This window comes from Triturus cristatus, chromosome 3_2 (genome assembly GCF_964204655.1).
Source record: "Triturus cristatus chromosome 3_2, aTriCri1.1, whole genome shotgun sequence".
Lineage (NCBI taxonomy): Eukaryota > Metazoa > Chordata > Amphibia > Caudata > Salamandridae > Triturus > Triturus cristatus.
Window position 1 is genome coordinate 82,670,282 of NC_140584.1, and position 22,201 is coordinate 82,692,482.

A 22,201-nucleotide genomic window follows, 5' to 3' on the forward strand; every position below is an offset into this window, starting at 1 on the left:
ATTGCCCTGACTAGCCCTCCAATTCTAAAGATGCAGGACTTCCTAGTACAGAACCCAGGACCCCACACTGCCCTGCTTGTTGCAATACCACGTGGCAGTTGGGTTGTCCATGAGGACCTGAGCCAGCATTCCTATGATGGATGGAAGGAAGGCTTTAAATGCCAATTGAATAGTCCACAACACCAGCAGGTTGATGGAGAGACAGGTCTCGCTAGAGACTAGAGTCCTTCTGTCCTCTCCCAGATGGTCTCCCCAACCCAGCAGTGATGGTCCAACTGCAGTTGAGCAACGATCACTGCAGATCTTTTGCAGTCTCTTTCGAAAACCTGGATGGGATCCAATAGGTTTTATTGGTACTGAGCCGACTGAGTTTTTAGATCCCACTCAAGGGTCTGCAAATGCCATCCGGCATAGTGGACGAGCACTATGCTGGAATCTAATAGGCCTAGAAATCGCACAGCCAGACTCACTGAGACCCAGGACTGAGGCTGAAACATCAGGATACTAGCCCGAATATCCTGGACTCCCTGATCCAGAAGGACAGCCCAATAACACACAACGTATCCACAATGGCTCTAACGAAAGAGATCCTCTGTGAAGGAGTCCAGTGTTACTTCCGCATGTTGATAGTCAACCCCTCCACTGTCAGGAGGTGCACAGTCTTGGAGGTAAGCCACAACAGACTGAGGCAAGCCTGTCTTCAACAGCCTGTCGCTGATTAAGGGAAGACAAGTATGCCTAACCTCTGAAGATAATCTGCTACCACTGCCATCAATTTCATAAACACTCGCAGGATACTGTTGACGTCGAAGGAGAGCATGGAAAACTATAAATGTCCTGGGCCAACCTTGAGCTGAAAGTTGCGCCTGTGGGCCGGCAGCACATGATCATGGAACTAGGCATCCTGCAGGTCCAACTCTACCAACTAGTCTTTTGGATCATGGCAGATTGAACCTGGGCCAGCGTGAGCATCTCAAGTTTTATCTTCCACAAAAAGAAATTGAGAAGTCAGAGATTTAAAAGAGGACAAAGACCTCCATCCTTTTTCGGCACTACAAAATAGCAGGGCAACAACCAGTTCCGACGTCCAAGACTGCGACTCTCCCTAGGCTCCTTTTGCCAAAAGGGCCTCTACTTCCTGCAGTAAAATGAACAGGTGCTCATCTAGAAGATACTCTGATGGGGGTGGAAAATGCAGCGGGTTGGAAAGTAATGGCAGGGCATCGCTCAAACTGTCTGTGGGACGCACCTACTGGATGTTGTGGCTTGCTAAACCCTGGAGAAAATGACTGATTGGACACACACAGGATGGTCCTGTACCGCTAAGGGCAAACTAAACTGGCTTGAAGGCTGCTGCTGGAGTGGCAGGGGACTAGAAGGTTCGCTGTGCCTGTGTGCCTGGATGCTATCTACTAGATCCTTGACCCTGAAAGGACTCGGGTGGGGGGCCTTGACTGAGTGCAAAATCCCCGGTGAGGCTTTAAAAGAGGCAAAACTGTTGGGGATTATGCCTTGGAGGCATAGAAAGACCAAGGGAATGCACTGTGACTTTCTTTGAAGGGCTCAAGTGTGGAATCAGCCTTCTCGCCTAATAAACAAGACCCATGAAAAAGCATACCCATGAGTAACGCCTGAATGTCACCTGAGAAGCCAGTGGATCTCATCCATGTGTGATGCCAGAGCTCCATGCTAAGCAATCAGTAATATCCAGTCCAGATCTTGTAGCGTATTTGGCCACATCCTGGCCAGCCAGAAAAATTTGTGCCAGGCTGGCACAGAATTCCTTTGGCACTGCCGGCAAGATATCTACAACCATGTTCCATAATGCATGGAAGTACCCACCGATTAAGCAGTGGGCAATGAATGACTGAAGGACACAGTCAAGCAGTACATGTGTTTTCCAAATGCCTCAATTTTCTTTGACTCTTTGTCGGGGGGGGGGGGGGCGGGGGGGTGCAGGGAATGGGTTTGGTTTAACCCTGCTAGTGGACGCCTAAACTAACAGGCTCTCAGCAGTAGTGTGCACATTAGGAAAGCAGGGTCACCCGGAACAGGTGTATGGTGTTGCTTAGCCCAAGTACCCATGAGAATGTAGCCTACCCACCAGCCTCTTTTAGGTAAAAAAACAACCCTGTCAGCATATTGTGGGAGTAGGCCCCCCCCCCCACATCATCTCTATCATCACCAAAAGCTGTTGACGTTGATCAGAGTCTAAGCCAAAAGGTTATTGGGTTGCTCCTAGATAAAGGTACAGTTTTGTTAGAATCAGAATAAACTGGTGCCAGACGCACCAGAATTGTTCCAGGGCACAACCACAATCAAGGTTTAAACAAATGTGGTTCAGAGTCGGACAGTACAATAGGAACAGCATCCTTCTCTGATATCAGGGCCGGAGTCGTCGTGACAGGCAGGGTGTCAACCATTTGCAATGTGGCCTTTCTATGAAAGCCTCAATTTGATGCAATGTTGGTGACAACCCTGGAAATTGAGGGTGAAATGAGATCTGCTGCAGAGTTTTCTCATCAGCGGGGACCAATAGTGAGACCGGAGGGCACCTTGATATCCTAATTACTTCTCAGAAAAAGAATGCGAGACTGGGTAAAATCCTGCTTGGCTTTCTTATGCTCCTTGTTGGACTTTGACTTACCCAAAGAATTGGACTGTGACAGACTTGTTGCAAGAACAGGTCCTCGCTCTAAACTTTTAACTGAACTTATATGACATCTTGCAGTGTTCTGTAACATACAGCTTGGCTTTGTGTTACAAGATCATCTTCGGATTCATGAGGGCACAGTACACTCACAATTTGGAGTTGGGTCCTGAACCTAAACACCCGAGACGCACCTCGTGGGGATCTGTCACAGACATCTGCTAGGGACAGTCCCTACAAGGTTTAATCCCTGTGGTCTCCAGAGAAGGAGATGTTCTCTTGCACACCAGAAATAGTTTTTTGAGAAAAAGCTCAAAAGACTGGACAAAAGTGTGAAGCTAGCTCTGGATCCACATACGAAGATACCGAAAGAAAGGAAGTGACTTCAGAGTGCTTCTGTGGTGTTTATATGCGGCTCCAACTGTCACTTCCAGGGTGGAACGAGGTCCAAGCGGAGCCACCTGATACCACCTAGGAGCTATGCTGAAAAATCTTCCAGATCGAGTCTGGTGCCTCAGGATATTCTAAAGGTGACGAATTTGCATCTAGTCAGTATTCATCACAAAAAAACAATTCTTTGAAATTGAGGAGCTCTAAACATGATTAATGCCTACATTTTCCTCAGTTTCAGAGAGGATTGCATACTTAGTTTTTAAAAAAAAACTATTTCGCAACAACTATTTTATGCGCAGAGTTCGACAGCTGAAATAGAAATGTGGTGTGCACTCAATTATTACAAATGATACCTGGTAAATGAGGAGTCACAAAGTGCACCTGTTGCAGAGTATTTTTTAAAGACTACTGTAAAAGAACTGTCTCTTGAACGCCAATCTCAATCTTTTTGTGGGTTGCCCAGTACTGCCACTTTGTATGGTGCCTGGTGTCAGGTAGGAAGCCTTTCTTACAAACAAGACACAAGTAAACCCTTATCAACTATTCATCTTGTCACCTGATTTCAGGCGCTCATACTCATAAAAAGCGTGACCTAAATTCCAAGTGGAAGCTATTCAACTTACTACACTTAGTGCATCCAACAGTGTTGAAGATACAAAAAGCATTATAACAGGATCTCTTACAGCCCACAAAAAAGATTAACCATTGATATCATACTATGCTTCCATACTATGCTTCCCGGGCTACAAGTATTGCAATAATTTGCTTTCCACAGCAGCCATATGGGCTTCTCTGGGTAATTTGGAATTTTAAACTCCAATTCTCAGGCATCATGTGGAACATTCAAAGTCACAGTAATTCTGAAATAGTTACCAGATGTCTCTCTTAACGGTGAAGTAAAAATAAATGTTTGACATAGTTTTGGATGCTTGTGGAGTTTCTAAAGGGAAATCGGCTACAATATTAGACTCACATTTGCATACCCACAGTCCTCAGATATTCTTCCATGCACTAACAGCAAAGTGAGTTGGAACCAAGTCAGTTTTCAAATCCTTTCTGAATGGAGGAAGGAATGGAAGTAGACATGCATCAACAGGAACGTATTACAGATGGCAGGTACCTAGTTTTCAAGACATCCAGTCTGAGCATGTCAATCCTCCACAGACCTCCCCTTCCTCCTGAAATTAGACTTTAAAGATAAGATAGAGACCTACATTTTATGGTGCTGCATGTTATCTAAGTAATGCAACTTATCTTGAATTGTCTTCTGGCAGCCAAGAGAAGCAAATAGCAATAACCAGAGTGCTTTAACCTTCTTTCTCCCCCGACCTAGTGCAACCAGATGAGTCGCAGTCTGAAAACTGTGGATTTTGGATGAGACAGTGTGAATGCTGGAACACCTTTAGAGCTTTTACATACAATTGTGACAGATGGTCCAACTGATGCATTTCAGAGACCACACACGTGAGGGGATCTAAGTAGAACCCAGGAATATGTGTGAGAATGGAGCTCCCATTGTATTGACCGAAAAAAGGCCTCAGCAGTTGTCCTGAAGTTAGACTCAAGATGGATGTTACTAACACTCTTCAGAAGAATAAGATGGTATTAACCAATTTACTACTAACTTTTTACCATGTAGGGCAAGATGCAATTATTCATTAAGCAAAAATCCTAGAAATTAGGCGCTATCTACATGAGTGTGGGAGATGAGAGCAAAGACTGGCCTTGGATGTTAGTAGAGGCTGAAGAGACGAGGACGTCTCTTTTGAGCGCTTAGTTTCCACATGTACTGTGACATTGAACAATACTTTTAACTAGAATTTGTGACCTATGTTATGTCTACTTCTAAGCCTTTACTTTATTGCAGTGAATCCTGAATATGACTCCCCCACTCTACATTACTATTTAAAATGTGATCGCTGCCACCAGACTATGAATGTTGTAGACCCCAGTGTTTTCAATTGCAGTTGGAGGGAATTGTAAAATTACTCTTTAAAATGAATGGCTCTTGCTTCTTAGGTGAGGAGGGAGAATGGTTCTTCAGAAAAAAAAACATTAATTTGTGTCAAATAAGCTAGACATATACTTAGCTCTATGAACTACAGACTAACTTTAGTATGGTCATTTCTTTCCAACCATAGCGTTAGTTCGTTTTGAAGAGCATACATTTGTCTCCTTAATGAACAAGAACATATAAATTAACAAACCATCACGAAGCTGGTCTATGTCATCATCAAACACTGCTTCTTTCAGAGCGGTCTTGTCGTAGGAGTTTATTGTGTCCGTATAAGGGTAGGGATTGTATTCTCTTCCCCGAGGACCTGTGAACACACGTTGAGGCTGCGTGTTAAGCAATGAAGTTTTGTTGTCTAGTGCTGTCCGTCCTCCCTCAACAACATCACCACCAATACGGTGATCCATTGCTGGAGCAGCAATTCCACCGTCTCGAGAAACCTACAAGAAACAAAAAAAAATCATAAGCATGGGTTTCTTACTTTTCTGAGCTCTTAAATCAAAGTTTGGGAAATCAAACGCAAGAAAAGCTTATTTTTCAGTCAAATCAATTTGGTTTCATGTATATGGCTTACATTTGATACTTGCCTGTCAAAGGTTTTAGTCCATGTAGGAAAGTGCCCCTTCTTTGACATAGTCACTCCAACTTTTTGCCTGGTATTTGATGCAATTTTGACTGAAGCGTACTGGGTTCCTGCTAACCAGGCCACCAGTGCCCGTGTTCTTTACTTAAAACAAGGTAACTGTTCAATTGTTTCTCAATTGGCAAGGACTTTAGCACCCCTGTAAGTCGAAGTAAACTAACCCATGGTATATAGGGTTTTGGTACTGAAGAGGGCCCCTAAGGGCTGCAGCATGTATTCTGCTACCCTAAGGGACACACCACCAAACTCATGCTGACTGCATGTGCAGTCTGTGTGAAATGCTGCAGTCAAAAGTGAAAACACAACATGGCACACACCCTGTGTGCCATGCCCCCAAACACTGCATGCAATATATGAAGTCTCTACTTACAGCCCCTATGGCAGGGATCATTATATTACCTGTGAGGACATATCTGCATGAGCAGATATGCCCCTGAGCGGTCTAGTTCGATTGCTAAATAGCACAAGTGAACAGGGAAGGCACCTTAAGTATATGTGATAGGCACTGGTCAATACAAGTTCCCCAGCTACATGATGGCTTCACTGAAACCTATGGAGTTTGGTATCAAACACCTTGTTTTAATAAATCCATACTGATGCCAGTAGTGGATTTATTAATATCTGCACCCAGAGGGCACCTTAGAAGTGACCCCTAAAAATCCACCAGCCTCCTACCGTGGGGGCTGACTGGTATCGTCCAGCCTGCCTCAACAGACACGTTTCTGACCACCTGGAGGTAAAAGCCTGCGCTCCTAGAGGCCAGAAACAATGCCTGCTATGGCAGAAGGGGTTTACAATTCCTCCAGCAGGATGGCTAGTAATTCTGTATACCAAGGGCAGCCGCATTTGATATGCGACCCAGCTTCCCCCAGACCTGGGAGATGCCACACCCTGCCCTGAGGCCCATCTGGCACCAGGACAGGTAGGAAATTAGATATGCAAGTACGCGCGGTTCACTGCCAGGCCTGTCACACCCCTAAGGAGGGCTGCCTGATGTACCCCACGAATAAAGGATTTCACCATTTTGATTTTGGTGGAAATAGGAATTCTGGGACAGGATTATGCTCATTCCCCACAGCAAGTCACCATATAAGGGGTATAGTTACCCCAAGGGTCCCCATTGGCTACTACCCTTCACTCCCCTAAAGGCCCCTAAATTGAGCATTTAGGTGGCTCCCTGACAAGAAAAGAGAACTGCAGACTACTGGTGGACTTTGGCACCAAACCCCACCTGCCTGCCTACTCCTGTCCCGACAATAGAGACAATCCAACTCGCCCAGCAGTTGTGCATCCTCCAAAAGCCTCAGAGAGCCTCTAGCACTTCGCCAAGCCATCAGCATCTCCTTCGAAGTGGAGGAGCCACTTCCTTGCAACCTGCAGGCACCAACCGCAACGTCCGGTTCACCATTCTGCTGACCACCGGGTCTACTGACGCAACAGCAGCCCAGGTGGAAATCACAGTGCTCCAAGAGGTCAGATCAGTCTGTCCATCAAGTGAGACGACGGCAGGCCCAGCCAGAGCCACCCTGCTCCAATACCTGGGGTACCGGACTCCTTGCAGCAACCAAAGCTTGTTTGAGTTCAATCCAGAATCCAGCGCCGCAAAGACCAAGCAGCTGACGGGGGACGCCAAAATTGTAGAGGCCAGCACGGAGAAGGCCCCAGCTGTCCTGTTTTGTCCCCTTTTACAGGCCTAACCGAGAATTGTGGGTGCCTTTGATACACGGGCACCAGCCAACCAAAATCCTCTACACCCGAGCTCCCCGGCCAGAGTTCAGGACAACCAGCAGTGCTCCCCTTCTCCCAAGACCTCCATGAACCAGGCCCCCTGTTGGGAGCTCCCGGACTTGTCCCCAAGTCCCCCTCTGCAGCCTGTTTCTAGGTCATCGCTTCTCTTTTCCAACAGCGTAGCGCAAAAGGCTACCAACCAGTCCAGCACCTCTGCACCTGGACACTCCAGGGCAGGTAAACTTGGACTGCTGGTGGTGCTTTGGACCTTGGTCCACTAGCACCTTAAGTCCTAAACGGGACCCCAGAGATTTGTTTGCCAATACCTGCAAGCAGTAAATGTGTCTTTCTCCATAGAAAAGCAATACCACGCAAAAATGCACGAGTGAACATTTTTACTAGCCTGCAAAAACTGATAAACTGAAAAGTACTGACCCAATTACAAAGTTCTTGGTGTTAAGTACATACACACTTGTTATTTTTCTAAAATTGATCTCGAGTTTTTTTCTTGTGTGTGCGCCTCATTTATTGACTCTACCCTCTGACAAGCCTAAACTGCTCGCCCACACTACCACAAACAAGAGCATTTGGGATTTTTAATCTAGGCCCTATAAGCCAATAAGGGTCGTCTGGACTTTCTACATAGTATAACCTGTTTAGGTATACTACATTAAAAAGCCAGCTTCCTACAGTCCACAAATACTTTTTGGTTTGTTATTTCTCAATTGATATAAAATCCACTTAGGCTGTAATTTCTGCACACAGGAATCCACTGCTATTTACATGTTTACAGTTTCAACTCAAGAAACTAAAAGCCTTCTTTAAAATTTGTCGGATGGGATACTCTATCACCAGCTGGTGTCCTGTCTGTGATTTTACAAAAGGAGTATAGCCTATGGCAATTATATCATGGGGACTTCATATAATTTACATTTTGACAGGGAATCACATCTGCCAAACCATAAATAGGACCCTAAATTCATGTCATGTGTGATCACAGTAAAATTATTACATTAAGTTACTGCTCAGATTTCGCCCCTGAGCAGCTTTTAGTTAGCTTTTGTTGAAACCCTATTGTGGACAATAGCAATACACATAGTAAGCTTTGGGTCAGCCCATTGCTTGCCATTTGGTTGGCTTTTTATTGTTTCTTTCTTTTTGTGTTTCTCTCTCTCCTGGAACATAGCTTCTTTGCCAGCTTTGTAATAGGATGACTTGTATTCTGGCCAGCTGTACTGACTGATTTAGTGGCTAGCGGTGTAGCGAAATCCGGATAGGGAGCAGTACCCGGCCGCGCCAGACGCTGCAGCCCTTGCAAAGATCCTGCTGTGGGTACGAAGGAACTAGTCGGGAGACACAGTGGAAACTAGGGTGGTGGTGCACTGCTGGGCTAGATACCTGACGCAGGTGGGCGCAAAGATCCCTTACTTCCCGGACTTGCCCAAAACGATGCTTCGCTGTCTGCCCCAGGGAGAGCACTGGGCAGGACTAGAAGACTGGGAAGATGCAGGTCTGAAAGTAATGGGGGACCCATATCAAGACTCTGCACTACTCCCCTTCAAGGAACTACAAGTGGCGTATGACTTGCCAGGCGGTCAGTTCCTGAAACATGGGGCCCTTGATAGAAGGATTAGAAAACACTGGGGCGTGGGTGGCACAGGACCCCGGGCACAGGCAGGATGGAGTTACGTCATGTTATCGGCGGGAAGGATCAAAACGGTTTCAGCCTCTACAAGGCGATGAGGCAGAATATGCAGAAGCCGCTGGAGACTGCCGTTACAGTGGGAGGAAGACCTGGGGAAGCAGATCCCAGAGAAGGATTGGGACAGAATTCTAGAGCAAACCCCAAAGGCATCTAGAAATGAGCAATTTAAATTAATACATTTTTATATACTTCATAGAGCGTACCTCACCCCATCCCGCATTAGGAGATACTTCGGGACAGAGACCGCGGCAAGCCCAAGATGTGGAGAGAGGGAGGCACATATCATGCACATGTTCTGGAACTGCCCCACACTGCACATTTTTTGGGCGGAGATGTACAAGTTACTTACCTCCGGTAAAGATGTACCTGGTAGAGACGATTCTAGCCGCAGATTCCTTAATGTAGACTTATCCCCAGGCGTGAGACTGGACCCGGAAAATGTTCTTGTCCCAGCATCTCTGCGCGCCGGGGGGCGGCACCACTCGACTCCGCCCGACGTCCTCCGCGGGCGTGACGTCAGTGAGGTCACATAAGCCCCACCCGGGCGCGCTGACGTCAGTTTGCTTCGGAGAACTTTTCCGCGCCACAACGCGGAGCCATCACAACAAACTGAGGAGAGCATGGGAACAGTGTGCGAAAAAGCAGAGAAACAAAATAGAGAGAAACAAAGGGTGAGGAACAGCACCAGTTGGCACCAAGGTAGCAGAAAGCTATAGCAGCGAAGCCATAGCAGGGAAAGAGCAGAGCACCACTTTGAGGAACAACTGTGCAAGCCAAGGCGATAGCACCAGTCGGCACTAAAGTAACAGAAGGCCAAAGCAGCGAAGCTATAGCAGGGAAAGAGCAGAGCACCCCCCCGAGGAACAAGAGAGCAAGCCAAGGCAACAGCCATCCTGGAGGCACAAGTATATGAAAGCGCCAGAACAGAACGAGAGAGAGGCTGCAACCACAAACCACACAGTGAAGGGCCACAAGCCCGGAACAGAGCAGCAACTGCAATCCACCCCCAGACTACACAGTCAAGGAGGGCCAGGTCCCCTGAAAGGAGCAGGAGGTCAAAGGACAGGTAAAGAATCCCCAACGCAGAAGACCGCAAGGGGATCAGAAACTCCAAACAAACAGAGGGAAAAAAGAGCAAAAGGTGACCCCTACACTGGAGAGAAACCAGCTGGAGGGAAGCAAAGGCATGCAGAAACCAACCATCCCTGTATCAAAAGAAAGAAGGGGGGATGGAACCATAAAGCAGAACCGGACAGCCTGACCGGAAGAAAGCGAAGAGGACACCCACAGAAGACAAGCCACCCAGAGGGAGGCGAGTGCAGAAACCCAAGCAGAGGGTCCTCACAGAACGGGGAGGAAGGGCGGGTCGTGAAGGAATCTGCGGCTAGAATCGTCTCTACCAGATACATCGTTACCGGAGGTAAGTAACTTGTACATCTGATAGAGACTACTAGCAGCAGATTCCTTAACGTAGAATAGATACCCTAGCCATACCCAGAAGGGAGGAGGGCCTGCGAGAGAGCCTCCCCAGCAGGAGAGACACAGGGCCCCAGCAGGGGACATGTCACAGGAACGAAAAGGGAAGGCCAGGAGATCCCACGCCTAATTAAGGGAGGACCGCCCAACACCCCGCAGGGGCAGACAGCACCCGAAGGGCCTCAAGGAACAAAAGAAGCACCTCAAACCCCAGGGAGAAGAGGCAGAACCAAAGGCAGGGCCCGCCGTAAGAAGCACAGGTGATGGGAAACAGCCGAACACACCTCGGCTGCAAGCAGCGGACAAGGCAGGAACGGTCCCACCACCAATAGCGCAGGTGCAAGAAGAAAAGCACAGATGAACAAAGCCCCAGCGGAACCAGAGACAGGGGCACAAGGGAACACATTAAGACGGTGGACCAGAACAAGCAGGCAGGCGCAGGCATGCACAGCCAGCAGCAGGCAACACCACAGCGCACCAGAACAAGCCAGGCGCAAGCCGAAGACAGAGGTCAGAGTGCCCTAAGGGAGGGGCCGGTTCCGAAACACACACTGACCCACAAAAGAAGAGGGACCTGGCAGAAGAAAAGGAGAGAGAGACGGAGGACGGGCCCAGACCGTCAACCAGAACACAGAAAGCCAAAGAAAGCCAGTCCCTCTGGAACACAAGATAGAGGACCAGGCCGAATCGCCGGACAGAAGGGCGGAATCGCCACAACACCACGCCGCAGACAACAGACCAGACTGGTCGAGCGATGTAGCGAACCTGGAGAAGGACAGACCTGGGCGCAATGCAAGCTGCGCCAAGACCATTGCAAACAGACCGCACCAGCGATATACCGTGATGCCAAGGAGAGCACGGAACCCGAAAAGGGTGACCACACCTTCCCAGCACATGACAGAGCTATGTAATAGCTACGAGTACCCCACATAGGGTATGCTACGCCCAAGAAAACATGGGAACACCTCTTGGGAAAACATTCCGCAGCAGAGGACAAACAGAAAGGCCTCCGGGTAAAACCGCAGACGGCTTGCCAAGCAGCCAATAAAAAAGACACAAAAGGCCCAACACCAGGACCTACACGGACTTACCAACAGCCAAAACCGAAGGGCAAAAAAGGGGGCTGAACCAGCAGTCAACCGCACCGAAGGGCCAACCGAGGAACCCTGAAGGCACACCAACCACACAGAACACACAACCGGGGCTACCGAACATTAGACCCCAGAAAACAATGGGAGAACACCTCCCAGAACACAGCAGAAGACCGACATCCAGGTTCACTGAGGAGGACGAAGCCCCGCAAGGAACCGCTGAATGGCAGAAACCGCAGAGGCGTGAAACAAAAGAGCGCCATCGAAAGGGAGGTCAACCAGACGCTCCCTAACATTCTCATGGAAAACACTATCCCTCAGCCAAGCATGGCGACGAAGGGCCACCGAAAAAGCCATGGTGCGACATCCAGAGCCGAGCAAAGAATAAACGCCGCCAACTTCCGACCATCCAACACATGGTGCCTCCTGAGAAGCGCAAGACAGAAGGGACTCCACGGAATCTCACAAGCAAGAAGCGGCTCTGGCCAACACACAAAGCGTGTTGATCACCCACAAGGCAGCACTGGAGGAGGTGAAGATGTTGCGCCCCCATGAATCTAACCACCGGGCCTCCCGTGACGGAGGAGACAACACCAATGGCAAGGAGGGAAAGGCAGTCTGCAGAAGAGGGCCCCTGGTAGAAGGGTGGAAGGAAAGGCAGACAGGAGCAGGACGGTGGAGGAGCGGCTGGGGCACCGGGTCCCCCATGGCAGGATGCCCTCCGGCCCCCAAGAGAGAATTATGGAGCGAAGCTTCGAAGGGAAGAAGCAGCTCCCGTCCACCAGAGCCCTGATGGAGAACCTCAAGCAAAATCCCCGCAGCCGTTGAGACAGCCCGGGCGAAGGCAGCACTCGCCTCCGTAGGGCAACGCGGTGGGGAGCGCAATTCCTCCGTGGGTGACGGCTGTAAGCTAAGCCGGCCGTCCCCCAGCCCAACCGGAATAAGAAAAGGCCAAGCTCGGAATGGGGGAAGGTTGACCGACGAGTGGGGAAACTGAGGCGCCTCTGGGGAAGACTGTGGGCGCGGGGATGGCGAAGAGCCCTCCTTGGAAGACGCCATGGAAAAGGCCACGACGCGGCGTCCCGTCTCCGGGGAAGAAGAGACAAAAAGGTGCCAAACCTCTGGAGAAGAGGGGGCCTCCGAAGACGAATCAACGACCCGACGCCGGCACGGCGCCGTGGAGTCCGCCACTGGTGTCAGCGCAACGTCGACCGGCGTCGAAGGGGACGCCGAGACGACCTCCGCCACAAATTGCGCAGCGGGAGAATGGGGCGGAGCCGGGGTGGCCAAAGAACGGGGCTGAAAAGGCGCCGACTCGACCTCCGACGAGGCAGCCACCTGCATGGAGAGACGAGAAGGGCCCGGGGACGCGTCCAGGCACCTAGCCAGCCCCTGCGGCGCCACCAGGGCCAGCAGCCGCCGGCGCCTGAGGTGCGTCAGCTCGGCCTCGGACAAGGCCGCCGCCTGCCCAGAGGACCGAGGGGGACTCGAGGACGAGCCCCAAGTCCCGGCAACCTCCCGCAACAGCACAGGGACCCCCACGGGGGTTTGAGGCAGAGGCGCCGTGCTCCGAAGGAGGGAACCCAGTAGGGCCGCACCCTGACGACACCACATCTCAAAGACCTGAAGCCGAACCTGTCTGCACCGGAGCAGCCGGCGACTCCGCAGAAGGCCACGCACATGGCAAGGGATCCACAGATGTCCCAGGAAGAGGAGGAGGAGGAGGAGCCAAGGAGGCCTGCAGGGCCGCAGCATAGGCCTCCATTTGGGCTATGGTCGCCCCCACGCCGGGAAACGGCGGGTAGGGTGGCGACACGCGAGGCCGCACGACCCGCGGAGAACCCGCGCCCCCCACAGGGCGGGGACCGGGCCTCGGGGACAAGCTGCGACACTTACCAACAGGCGAGCGACGCCCTTGCGGCCTCGGAGAGGGACGGTGTTGGAGACGGAAGCGGCGGTTCTTAAACCCTTCCGCGGGGGACAGACACGGTGACGACGCCGACCTGGACATGCGGGCCAAGAGGAGTTTCATCCGGCGCTCCCGCCAGGACTTCGGCTTCATCTGCTGACAAGCCTCGCAGTCCGTGGAGTCATGGTGCTCCCCCAAACACCACATACAAATGGGGTGAGGGTCCGTCGCAGACATCTGGCGCGCGCAAGACGAGCACGTCTTGAAGCCCGAAGGTCTTCGCACACTGTTCCCAAAAAGAAACGCAAAGCGTGAAAAGAAGGCCTGAAAACAGGCCAGGAACACGAACCGGATCCGCATTGCACGCAAAAAAGAAGGAAGCTGACGTCAGCGCGCCGGGGTGGGGCTTATGTGACCTCGCTGACGTCACGCCCGCAGAAGACGGCGGGACGGAGTTGCGTGGTGCCACCCCCCGGCACGCAGAGATGCTGGGACAAGAACATTTTCCGGGTCCAGTCTCACGCCTGGGGATAATTTTACGTTAAGGAATCTGCGGCTAGTAGTCTCTATCAGATAAAACAGATACTTGGCGATCTCATTGACAACGAGCTCCCACAAACCCCACAGCATTTCTTATTAGGATGGTTGCCACACAGCCAAAAACAAGACGACCGGAAGGTTTCAGGACCTCGCCTATGTTCTGGTTAAGAGAGAGATAGCTAGGAATTGGAAGGCACCGGGAGGACCAAGGATAGATGCTTGGAGAAGAGAACTTGAAAAATGGGTGGGAGCAGAAGGTAGAATCTAACGCAGGGAAGCCAGCTGAGGTATAGGTAAAATTGATAGGGCGAGGGCATGGGAAAACCTCGCAGGCGAGTTGAAGGCGGATAAACAGGGATCTAGCAAGATGGGCTCCCCACAACCGGCAGTGTTGGAACAGGAGAGGGAAAGAGATGAACAATAGGACCAGAGACAGCAGGTGCTTCAGCATAACGCAATTAAACTCTTGATTTAGAAACACCTAGCAACACCCAGAGATCCCATTACACTAACTTAAGCACAACTCAAGGGGGCTAGGGGGGGCCTGTTTTGTTACAGGTGACGTTAAGCAAAACACGCCTGAGAGCAGCTATATTTAGTAATATGTACAAGAACTGACAAGACTACTATTTATGTATGTCGATGCTGTTTTAAAAACCTAATAAAATCTGGTTGTAAATAAAATGAATAGGATAACTTGTATTGTTCCACATCAAGGAACTACTTTCTATATTTGTTTCTGGAATTTCATGGGAGTGCATTTGTTTTCTTGCGCTCTCTCCCACCAGGTGGTGCTTCTTCCTTCACATCCTCACCCTCGCAATCTTCATGATGCACCTTGGTTGCTTCCACTGCTTGCCTTTGCTTATTTACACCCTCCCAAACTACCTGCCCTTCAGGATTTACTTTCTTCTCGTCCACTCCGCTACTGCTCTCCCTCACCCTAGTTGTATTTAAATGTTTTTACTCAATTTTTTGGGGAGGGCCTGGATGCTGCTCTGTTTGCCATCTTAGAATGATAAATGGAAATAAAAAGCAAATGGCTGTCACATCATGATGTATGCACATGTATAAATCATAGCGGTGGAGCTACTGTCGCTTAATGAAGCTTGTGTGTGAAAGCAAGATGAAAGATGCCAATGTATTAATCATCGTGCGTATTTCCTTTTTTTTGTGAACTCTGTTCCTCATCAGAAAATAAGCTTTTTTTCCCTTGTTGCCGGAGAGGATCAGCATTAGCAAACGGCATTGGCAAAGTCAAAAGGTGTGGTAACGCCATTGAAAGCGGAGACCTACTAGCATGTATGGAAGCTTTAATGGTAATTTCCTTATGTACTTTAATCACATAGCAGAACTAAATATCACAATTAATGTGAGACATACAAGGATGGAAATTGCATTGCGACAGACAGCGAGGTGCTACACCTCCTATATCCTGTTGTCTTCTCTCCATTCCCTCTTTCCACCCGCTATAGTAAATACTGTGTATCTGTAAACCCAAATATGCAACTGGTTTTAGGCAAAGATTAGGCAGCGGTGCAGATCGCTTCATTTTCTCCCACATGATCTGCATGACTTCAATTAAATATCTCTCTACCCCTTTTTGGCAAAACGTATTCTTGAGTGGGGCAGACTTTACCTGCAATTTCTCCTGTTGGCTTCTGTAGCACTTCCGGCAGCGCGGTGGGAGTGCTTTGCCTCATGCCCTCACAACAGTGTCTCTTCAAGAGTAGGCTGGTCAAACAGCCTTTCTCTGGACGACTGTATCTGAGGTAATCAGCAAGATGAATCTCAATAGCAACACCTGGTCTCTACAGTGGCGGTCCTCTTGACCGCCTATGGCAGTCGCAGATTCCAGGCTGATCTCATTAAGGTGTTCTCTGGCAGTTGCAGCTTCTGGTAATTAGGGCTTCTCACTCAGCAGTGACACACTCCTTTACTGCATCAGCTACACCTCTCTCTCAGCTGGCAGCAATACGCCAGGCAACAGAAGTACAAGCACTGAAGTTACTTGACTTATCTAATGCTTTTACTGGTGCATTCTTCATTTAATCGCAGAGTGCTTAGCGTGAGAATTTCCCAAGCCACCAGACGGGATCGGAAAACAGGAGTACCCCTGGGTGCAACAGTGTTGCTCTGCACCAACATCGTTCTATTCTGAAAGGGACAAAGCCGCATTTAAGTTCCACCCAGGCGCAGAGACATCAGTTTATTTCATACACTTGTACGTGCTCTAAGGCAGGAAGACCAACAATAGATTGGAACAACCAGTGTGCAGAAACTGGGCCTGTTTTAGATGGGATCTACGGTTAGATAGAGTATTCACCAGAAGTATGAGTTACTTACCTTTGGTAACAATGTATTTGGTAGAGACAATTCTAGCCGCAGATTTCTTCACGTAGAATTATCCCCAGGCGTGAGACTGGATCCGGAAACTTTTTTGCCACAGCGTCCCTGTGCGCCGGGGGCGGGGCAACATCACGCGACTCCGCCCAGGCGTCGTCCGCGTACGTGACGCCTACATCGGTTTTCTTCTGAGAACTTTTCCGCACTACAACGCAGAACCACCAGATAAAAAACTGTGGAAGCATGGGAACAGTGTGCGAAGAGCAGAAAAATTGGAAAGAAACGGTGACTGACAACACCACCAGGGTAGTGCCAACACCGCAGAACCCAAGAGTAGGGAAAGAAGAAAGAAGAAGAAGAAACCTGAGCAGTCATCCTGCCAGCACATAGACAACCTCCCATCCCTGTGCCCCGGAGGCAAAGAACATGCGTAAAAGTCATTGCACACGTAGTAAACCCACCCCCCCATCCTGAGCAAGGAATGGGACCAGTCCCAAGGCAGATAGGGACAACAAACCTCCAAGTCACCCCAACCTAGAGGGCAACCACCCACAAGGGACAAGGGCAAGACAAGGCTAGATGACCCTTAATCAGAGTATAGCAACGGAAGGGAGGGAGGGGAGGGAGGACAGGGATAGAAGGCAATCCCCCCCAAACCTGGAGTACCAGAGCAGCAGGGCACCGGAGCACTGGAACCCCATCCTCCAAAGGACCAAAGGAGGAATGAACCGCCCCCAGACGGAGCCACCCGTCAAGAACAAGGAAGGCACTCACAGGAGACAGACCCCCACCGGGAGGCGAGTACCGAAGACCAACCCAAGGGTCCTCGCAGAATAGGGGAGGAAGGGCGGGCCGTGAAGGAATCTGCGGCTAGAATAGTCTCTACCAGATACATCGTTAACGAAGGTAAGTAACTCGTACATCTGATAGAGACTACTAGCCGCAGATTTCTTCAAGTAGAATAGATACCATAGCCATACCCCCTGGGAAGGAGGGTCTGCGAAAGGACCCCACCAGCCACTGCAGAACAGAGGGCCCCACAGGGGACCAGATCTGTGGACCAGGTAGAACCTCGCCCCTGCCAGGCCAAGGGAACCCCCACAAGCAGGACCCCAAGGGGATGTAGGAGGGAAAGAAGGCTGAAGAGGCTCGTACACTCACAGCAGAGGAACCAAGGCCAAGGACGGAGAGGCCGAAGCACCCCACTCCCCCAAAGGCAACATAGCTTCCGCCCAATGCCAAGACAGGAAAAGCGGAAGAAGAAAAAGCCTAGAGGACCCAAGAAAACGAGGAAAAAGAAGGCAAACCCACTCCAGATGGAGAGCAGCCTGCCAGCCAGAACAGCGCCGGCAGTCAAAGTCGCCAGAAGCAAGAAGAACAGTCTGAGGCCCCAGGAAGGCCGAGTAGGCGACGCCTGGCAAGGGAGAAACAGAATCATCCCAGACCTCAGGACAGGAGCAGGGAGAGGAGGAGATGCCCGGGCACACCACTACGAGTGACCGCGCACAGGACCTCAGGAAGCAAAAGTAACCTACCTAAACGCCATGGAGAACAGGCACCCGAAGGCGACCAGAACCCTCTAGCAGAGCACAAGCTATATGACAGCTACCACTACCCCACATAGGGTACGTTAAGTCCCAAGATATGGGAACCCTCTTTGGAAGAACTTCCGCAGCAGAGGAAAAACAAAAGAGCCAAGGGAAAAAAAACACCCCGCTAAGCAGCCCAAGCAAAGCAGAAGGCCCAATCTCAGGGCCAAGTCCGTACAACAACTCCTGCAGAACCCACACACAATCAACACAAGGGCCGTCCAGCAGCCAACAATGCCAAAGTCCCAAGGAAGGACGTAAACGGCCAGAAAACACACTCCACAGCCAGAACAACCGGCCTAAGAAGGCCCAGAATCAACACAACTCAGAAGTCACTGAGTAGGGGACGGAGGAGGAGGACGGAGCCCCGCCAAAAGCCTTTGGATGGCGGAGTCGGCCGGGGCATGGAACAACAGGCTGCCTTCAAACGGAAGGTCGATGAGTAGCTCCCGAATATTCTCAGGGAATACTCCGTCCCGAAGCCAAGCATGGCGATGGAGAGCGACTGAGGAAGCCATGGCCCGGCCCAGCACCTCTGAAATGTCCAGAGCGGAGCGGAGAATAAACGCCGCAAGCTCCCGGCCATCCAATGCATGATGCCGTAAGTTCACCTGACCAGACTCCTGGGACGCTGCAGATCCCAGAGACTCAGCCGAGTCCCACAAACAGGAGGAGGCCCTAGCCAGCACAAACAAGGTGTTAAGGGCCCGCAGGGCCGCGCTGGTCGAGGCGGACATGTTGCGCCCCCAAGAGTCCAGCCAGCGGGCCTCTCGGTATGGCGGAGTCAACAGTGGCGGCAGGGAGGGAAAAGCAGTCCGCAAAATGGGGCTGGCAGCTGAGGGGTGAAGGGAAAGACATGCCGGGTCACGCGGTGCCGGTGCAGAAGATGCTGAGGCACCGGGTCCCCTGAGGCAGGACGCCTCCAAGCCCCCGTCAAGGATGAAAGGAGCGAACCTTCAAGGGGAAGTAAGACTTCCCTCCCACCAGAGCCCTGGTGGAGGACCTCCAATAGATGGTCCGCCGGAAAGTGAGCCACCGGGTCACCCATGCCCAGGCGTGGACACCCGCCTCCGTAGGGCCCCGCGGTGGAGAAAGCAGCTCCTCCGTGGGCGACGGCTGCAAACTAAGGCGGCCGTCCCCGAGGCCAAGCGGGACGAGCAAGGGCCAGACCTGGAAGCCAGAAGGAGCCGAAGAATGAGGGACCTGCCACTCTTCCGACGAACACCTCTGCCTCAGGAAGGGCAGGGAGCCGCCCTTCGATGCCGGTGAGAAAGACACCACACGGCGACCAGTCTCCGAGGAGGACGACACCAATATACAGCCTGCCTCCGGAGAAGAAGGAGCGTCCGAAGACGAATCCGCAGTACGACTCCTGCGCGGAGCCGTAGAGTCCGATGCTTGAGGCAGGACGGTCGGAACCATCCGGAGTAGAGCTGCACTGGCTCCGGGGCGGCGCCGGATTGATGCCGGCCCGACCCCCGCCGAGGCAGCCCCCTGCGTGGGGGAACAAGACGGGCCTGGGGAGTGGCACGAAGCCCTCCGCTAGCCGCAGCCCAGAATGAGGCAAAGATCGCTCGGCAACCCATGTGGCGGCGTCAGCAACGATTCAACCTCCGACTCGCCCTCCGACTCGGCAGCCGCCTGTGGGGAGGGACGATAGGGGCCCGGAGAGGGACGAGGGGTCCTCCCTCGGCCTCGACCCGGAGCGGGACGAGGAGGGTCCACCGACCCCTATGGCTCAGCATGGTCCAGCTGCTGCCGTCACCTCGGCCTTAGACAGGACCACCTTGTCAAAGGACTGAGAGGGGCTAGGGGATGTGACCCGACCCCCGGCGACCTCCCGCGACACCACAGGGACCCCCACGGGAGTTTGCAGCGAGGCAGAGATGCCATGGCCTGAAGGAGGTGACCCAGAGGAGCCGCACCCCAACAGCATCACATCCTCCAAGCCTAGATCTGAACAAGTCAGCGTCGGAGCCACCGGCGGCACCGCGGAGGGCCCTGCGCAGGGCAAGGGATCCGCCGACGCCCCAGGAGGGGAAGGAGGAGGAGACGCCAGAGAGGTCTCCATTTGGACTCTCGACGCCCCAACACCGGAAAACAGTGGATAGGACGACACACGGGGCCGCATCACCCGCGGAGAGTCCACGCTCCCGGTAAGCCGGAAACCAGCCGCCCGGGACAAACTGCGACACTTACCCACCGGGGAGCGACGCTCACGTGACATCGGAGAAGGGCGAGGACCACGGCCGTATCTGAAGCCGTCTGCCGAAGCAGACTGAGGGGAGGACGTCAACCTGGAGAGACGCGCAGAGACGTTTCATCCGGCACTCCCGCCGCGACTTCGGCTTCAACTGTTGGCACACCGCACAATCTGTGATGCCGTGATCCTCCCCCCAAACACCACATACAAATGATGTGAGGGTCCGTCGCCGACATATGACGCCCACAAAATGTGCAAGTTTTGAAGCCCGAAGGCATTCGCACACTGTTCCACCAAAAGGAAATGGAAGAAAAAGGGGCCCTAAACAGGCCCGTAGCAAGGATCGGATCCGTGTTTCACACGAAAAGGAAAAAACTGACGTAGGCGTGCCGGGGCAGGTCTTATGTGACCTCGCTGACGTCACGTACGCGGACGACACCTGGGCGGAGTCGTGTGATGTTGCCCCGCCCCCGGCACGCAGGGATGCTGTGGCAAAAAAGTTTCTGGATCCAGTCTCACGCCTGGGGATAATTCTACGTGAAGAAATCTGCGCCTAGTAGTCTATAGCAGATAGAGTTTTACCAAAGGCAAATAACTTGGTGTTCCAGTAATACTTCAAATTGCAGATTCCTCAACTCGCCTTGTGAATAGATACCAAAGCAGTACTTTCAAAGGTCGTGGGTCTGTGGAATGGCTAACATCAAAAAGACCTGCAGGGCTGAAGGGCGATCCTGTCTGTCAAGGCAGTAGAGCATCGTAAATGCGTGCACTGATGCCCAAATAGCAGCCAGACAGATATCCAGGACAGGAACTCTGCATGCCAATGCAGTGGTAGCAGCCTTAGCTCTGGTGGAAATCACCTTTAGGCCTCCAGGAGGCTGCTTCTTAGATACTTTGTAGAAGATTTTAAACCAGAGAACTATCCATCAGGACATGGTCTATTTTTGCTCCGCCTTGGACTTTTCTGTACTAGAGGACCCCACAAAGAGTTGATCATCCACCCAATATTTCTCAGTACAATTGATGTAAAAGCTCAGCATTCATTTGAAACCTGAGTGGTGGAGTCTCTCGTCCTCTTTCAAGGATGAGGCAACGCAAAGAAGGTCAGAAGAATGAGGATTTATCCAGTGCGGAAAGGTGTCAGCACTTTTGGTTGGAAAGCTGGCCGAGCCAGTAACACCAGTTTGTTGGGGGAAAAAAGGATATAAGGAGGCGCACCGATGTTATTGCAACCAGCAAATGCATTTTTAATTTGAGGTGGTGCAATGGACAACTGTGCACTGGCTTCCAAGGGGTACACATGAGGAAAGTGAGGACCAAATTCAAGTCTCACTATGGTATTAGTGAGGGATTTGGCAGAAACATGATGCATGCCTTTCAGAACATGTATCAGTGCTGTTGACTTGAACAAAGATGGATGATTTGGAAAATCTAAAAAGGCCAAAAGGGACAGCAAATAACGTTTAATAGTGCCATAGCAAGTCCTTTCTGGACCAAAGACAAAAAATAGCAATACATCAACAGTTTGGCCTGCAACAGATCAGTTTGGTGGGTGCCACACCAAGACACACATTTCCCAACATACACTGATTTCTTGGACGAATGTGTGGCTGCCAGTATCAAATCAATGACTTCAGGCGGAAGGTTGAAGGAGATCATCTGCACAGCTCAATCTCCATGCATGGATGAGCAAATTGCGTAGGCCCGGGTGTTGCCCTGCTGCTGTGACAGGAGATCCTTCCAAAGCAGCAGCTTGATTGGAAGACAAAGGCTCTGGCCCATATGGTACCTAGATCCATAAGTTCTGTGTACCACACTCTCCTTGCCCAATCCAGAATCACTAGGATGACTTGGATCCAGCATCAGAATCGGGAGCAGCAGAAAGGCATACATGAATCCCATGCTCATTGCAAG

The 22,201-nt window shown here is 51.2% G+C and overlaps 1 protein-coding gene across 2 annotated transcripts in view; it reads right to left on the reverse strand.

Moving 5' to 3' along the window:
* Positions 1–22,201, reverse strand: part of CLASP1 (cytoplasmic linker associated protein 1) — a 1,312,099-nt gene that overhangs the window by 222,767 nt on the left and 1,067,131 nt on the right. For both annotated transcript variants that reach the window (XM_085647275.1, XM_085647274.1), the window contains one exon: positions 5,251–5,497. In XM_085647275.1, the coding sequence (XP_085503401.1) occupies positions 5,251–5,497 (247 nt within the window). The remainder of the gene's footprint in view (positions 1–5,250; positions 5,498–22,201) is intronic.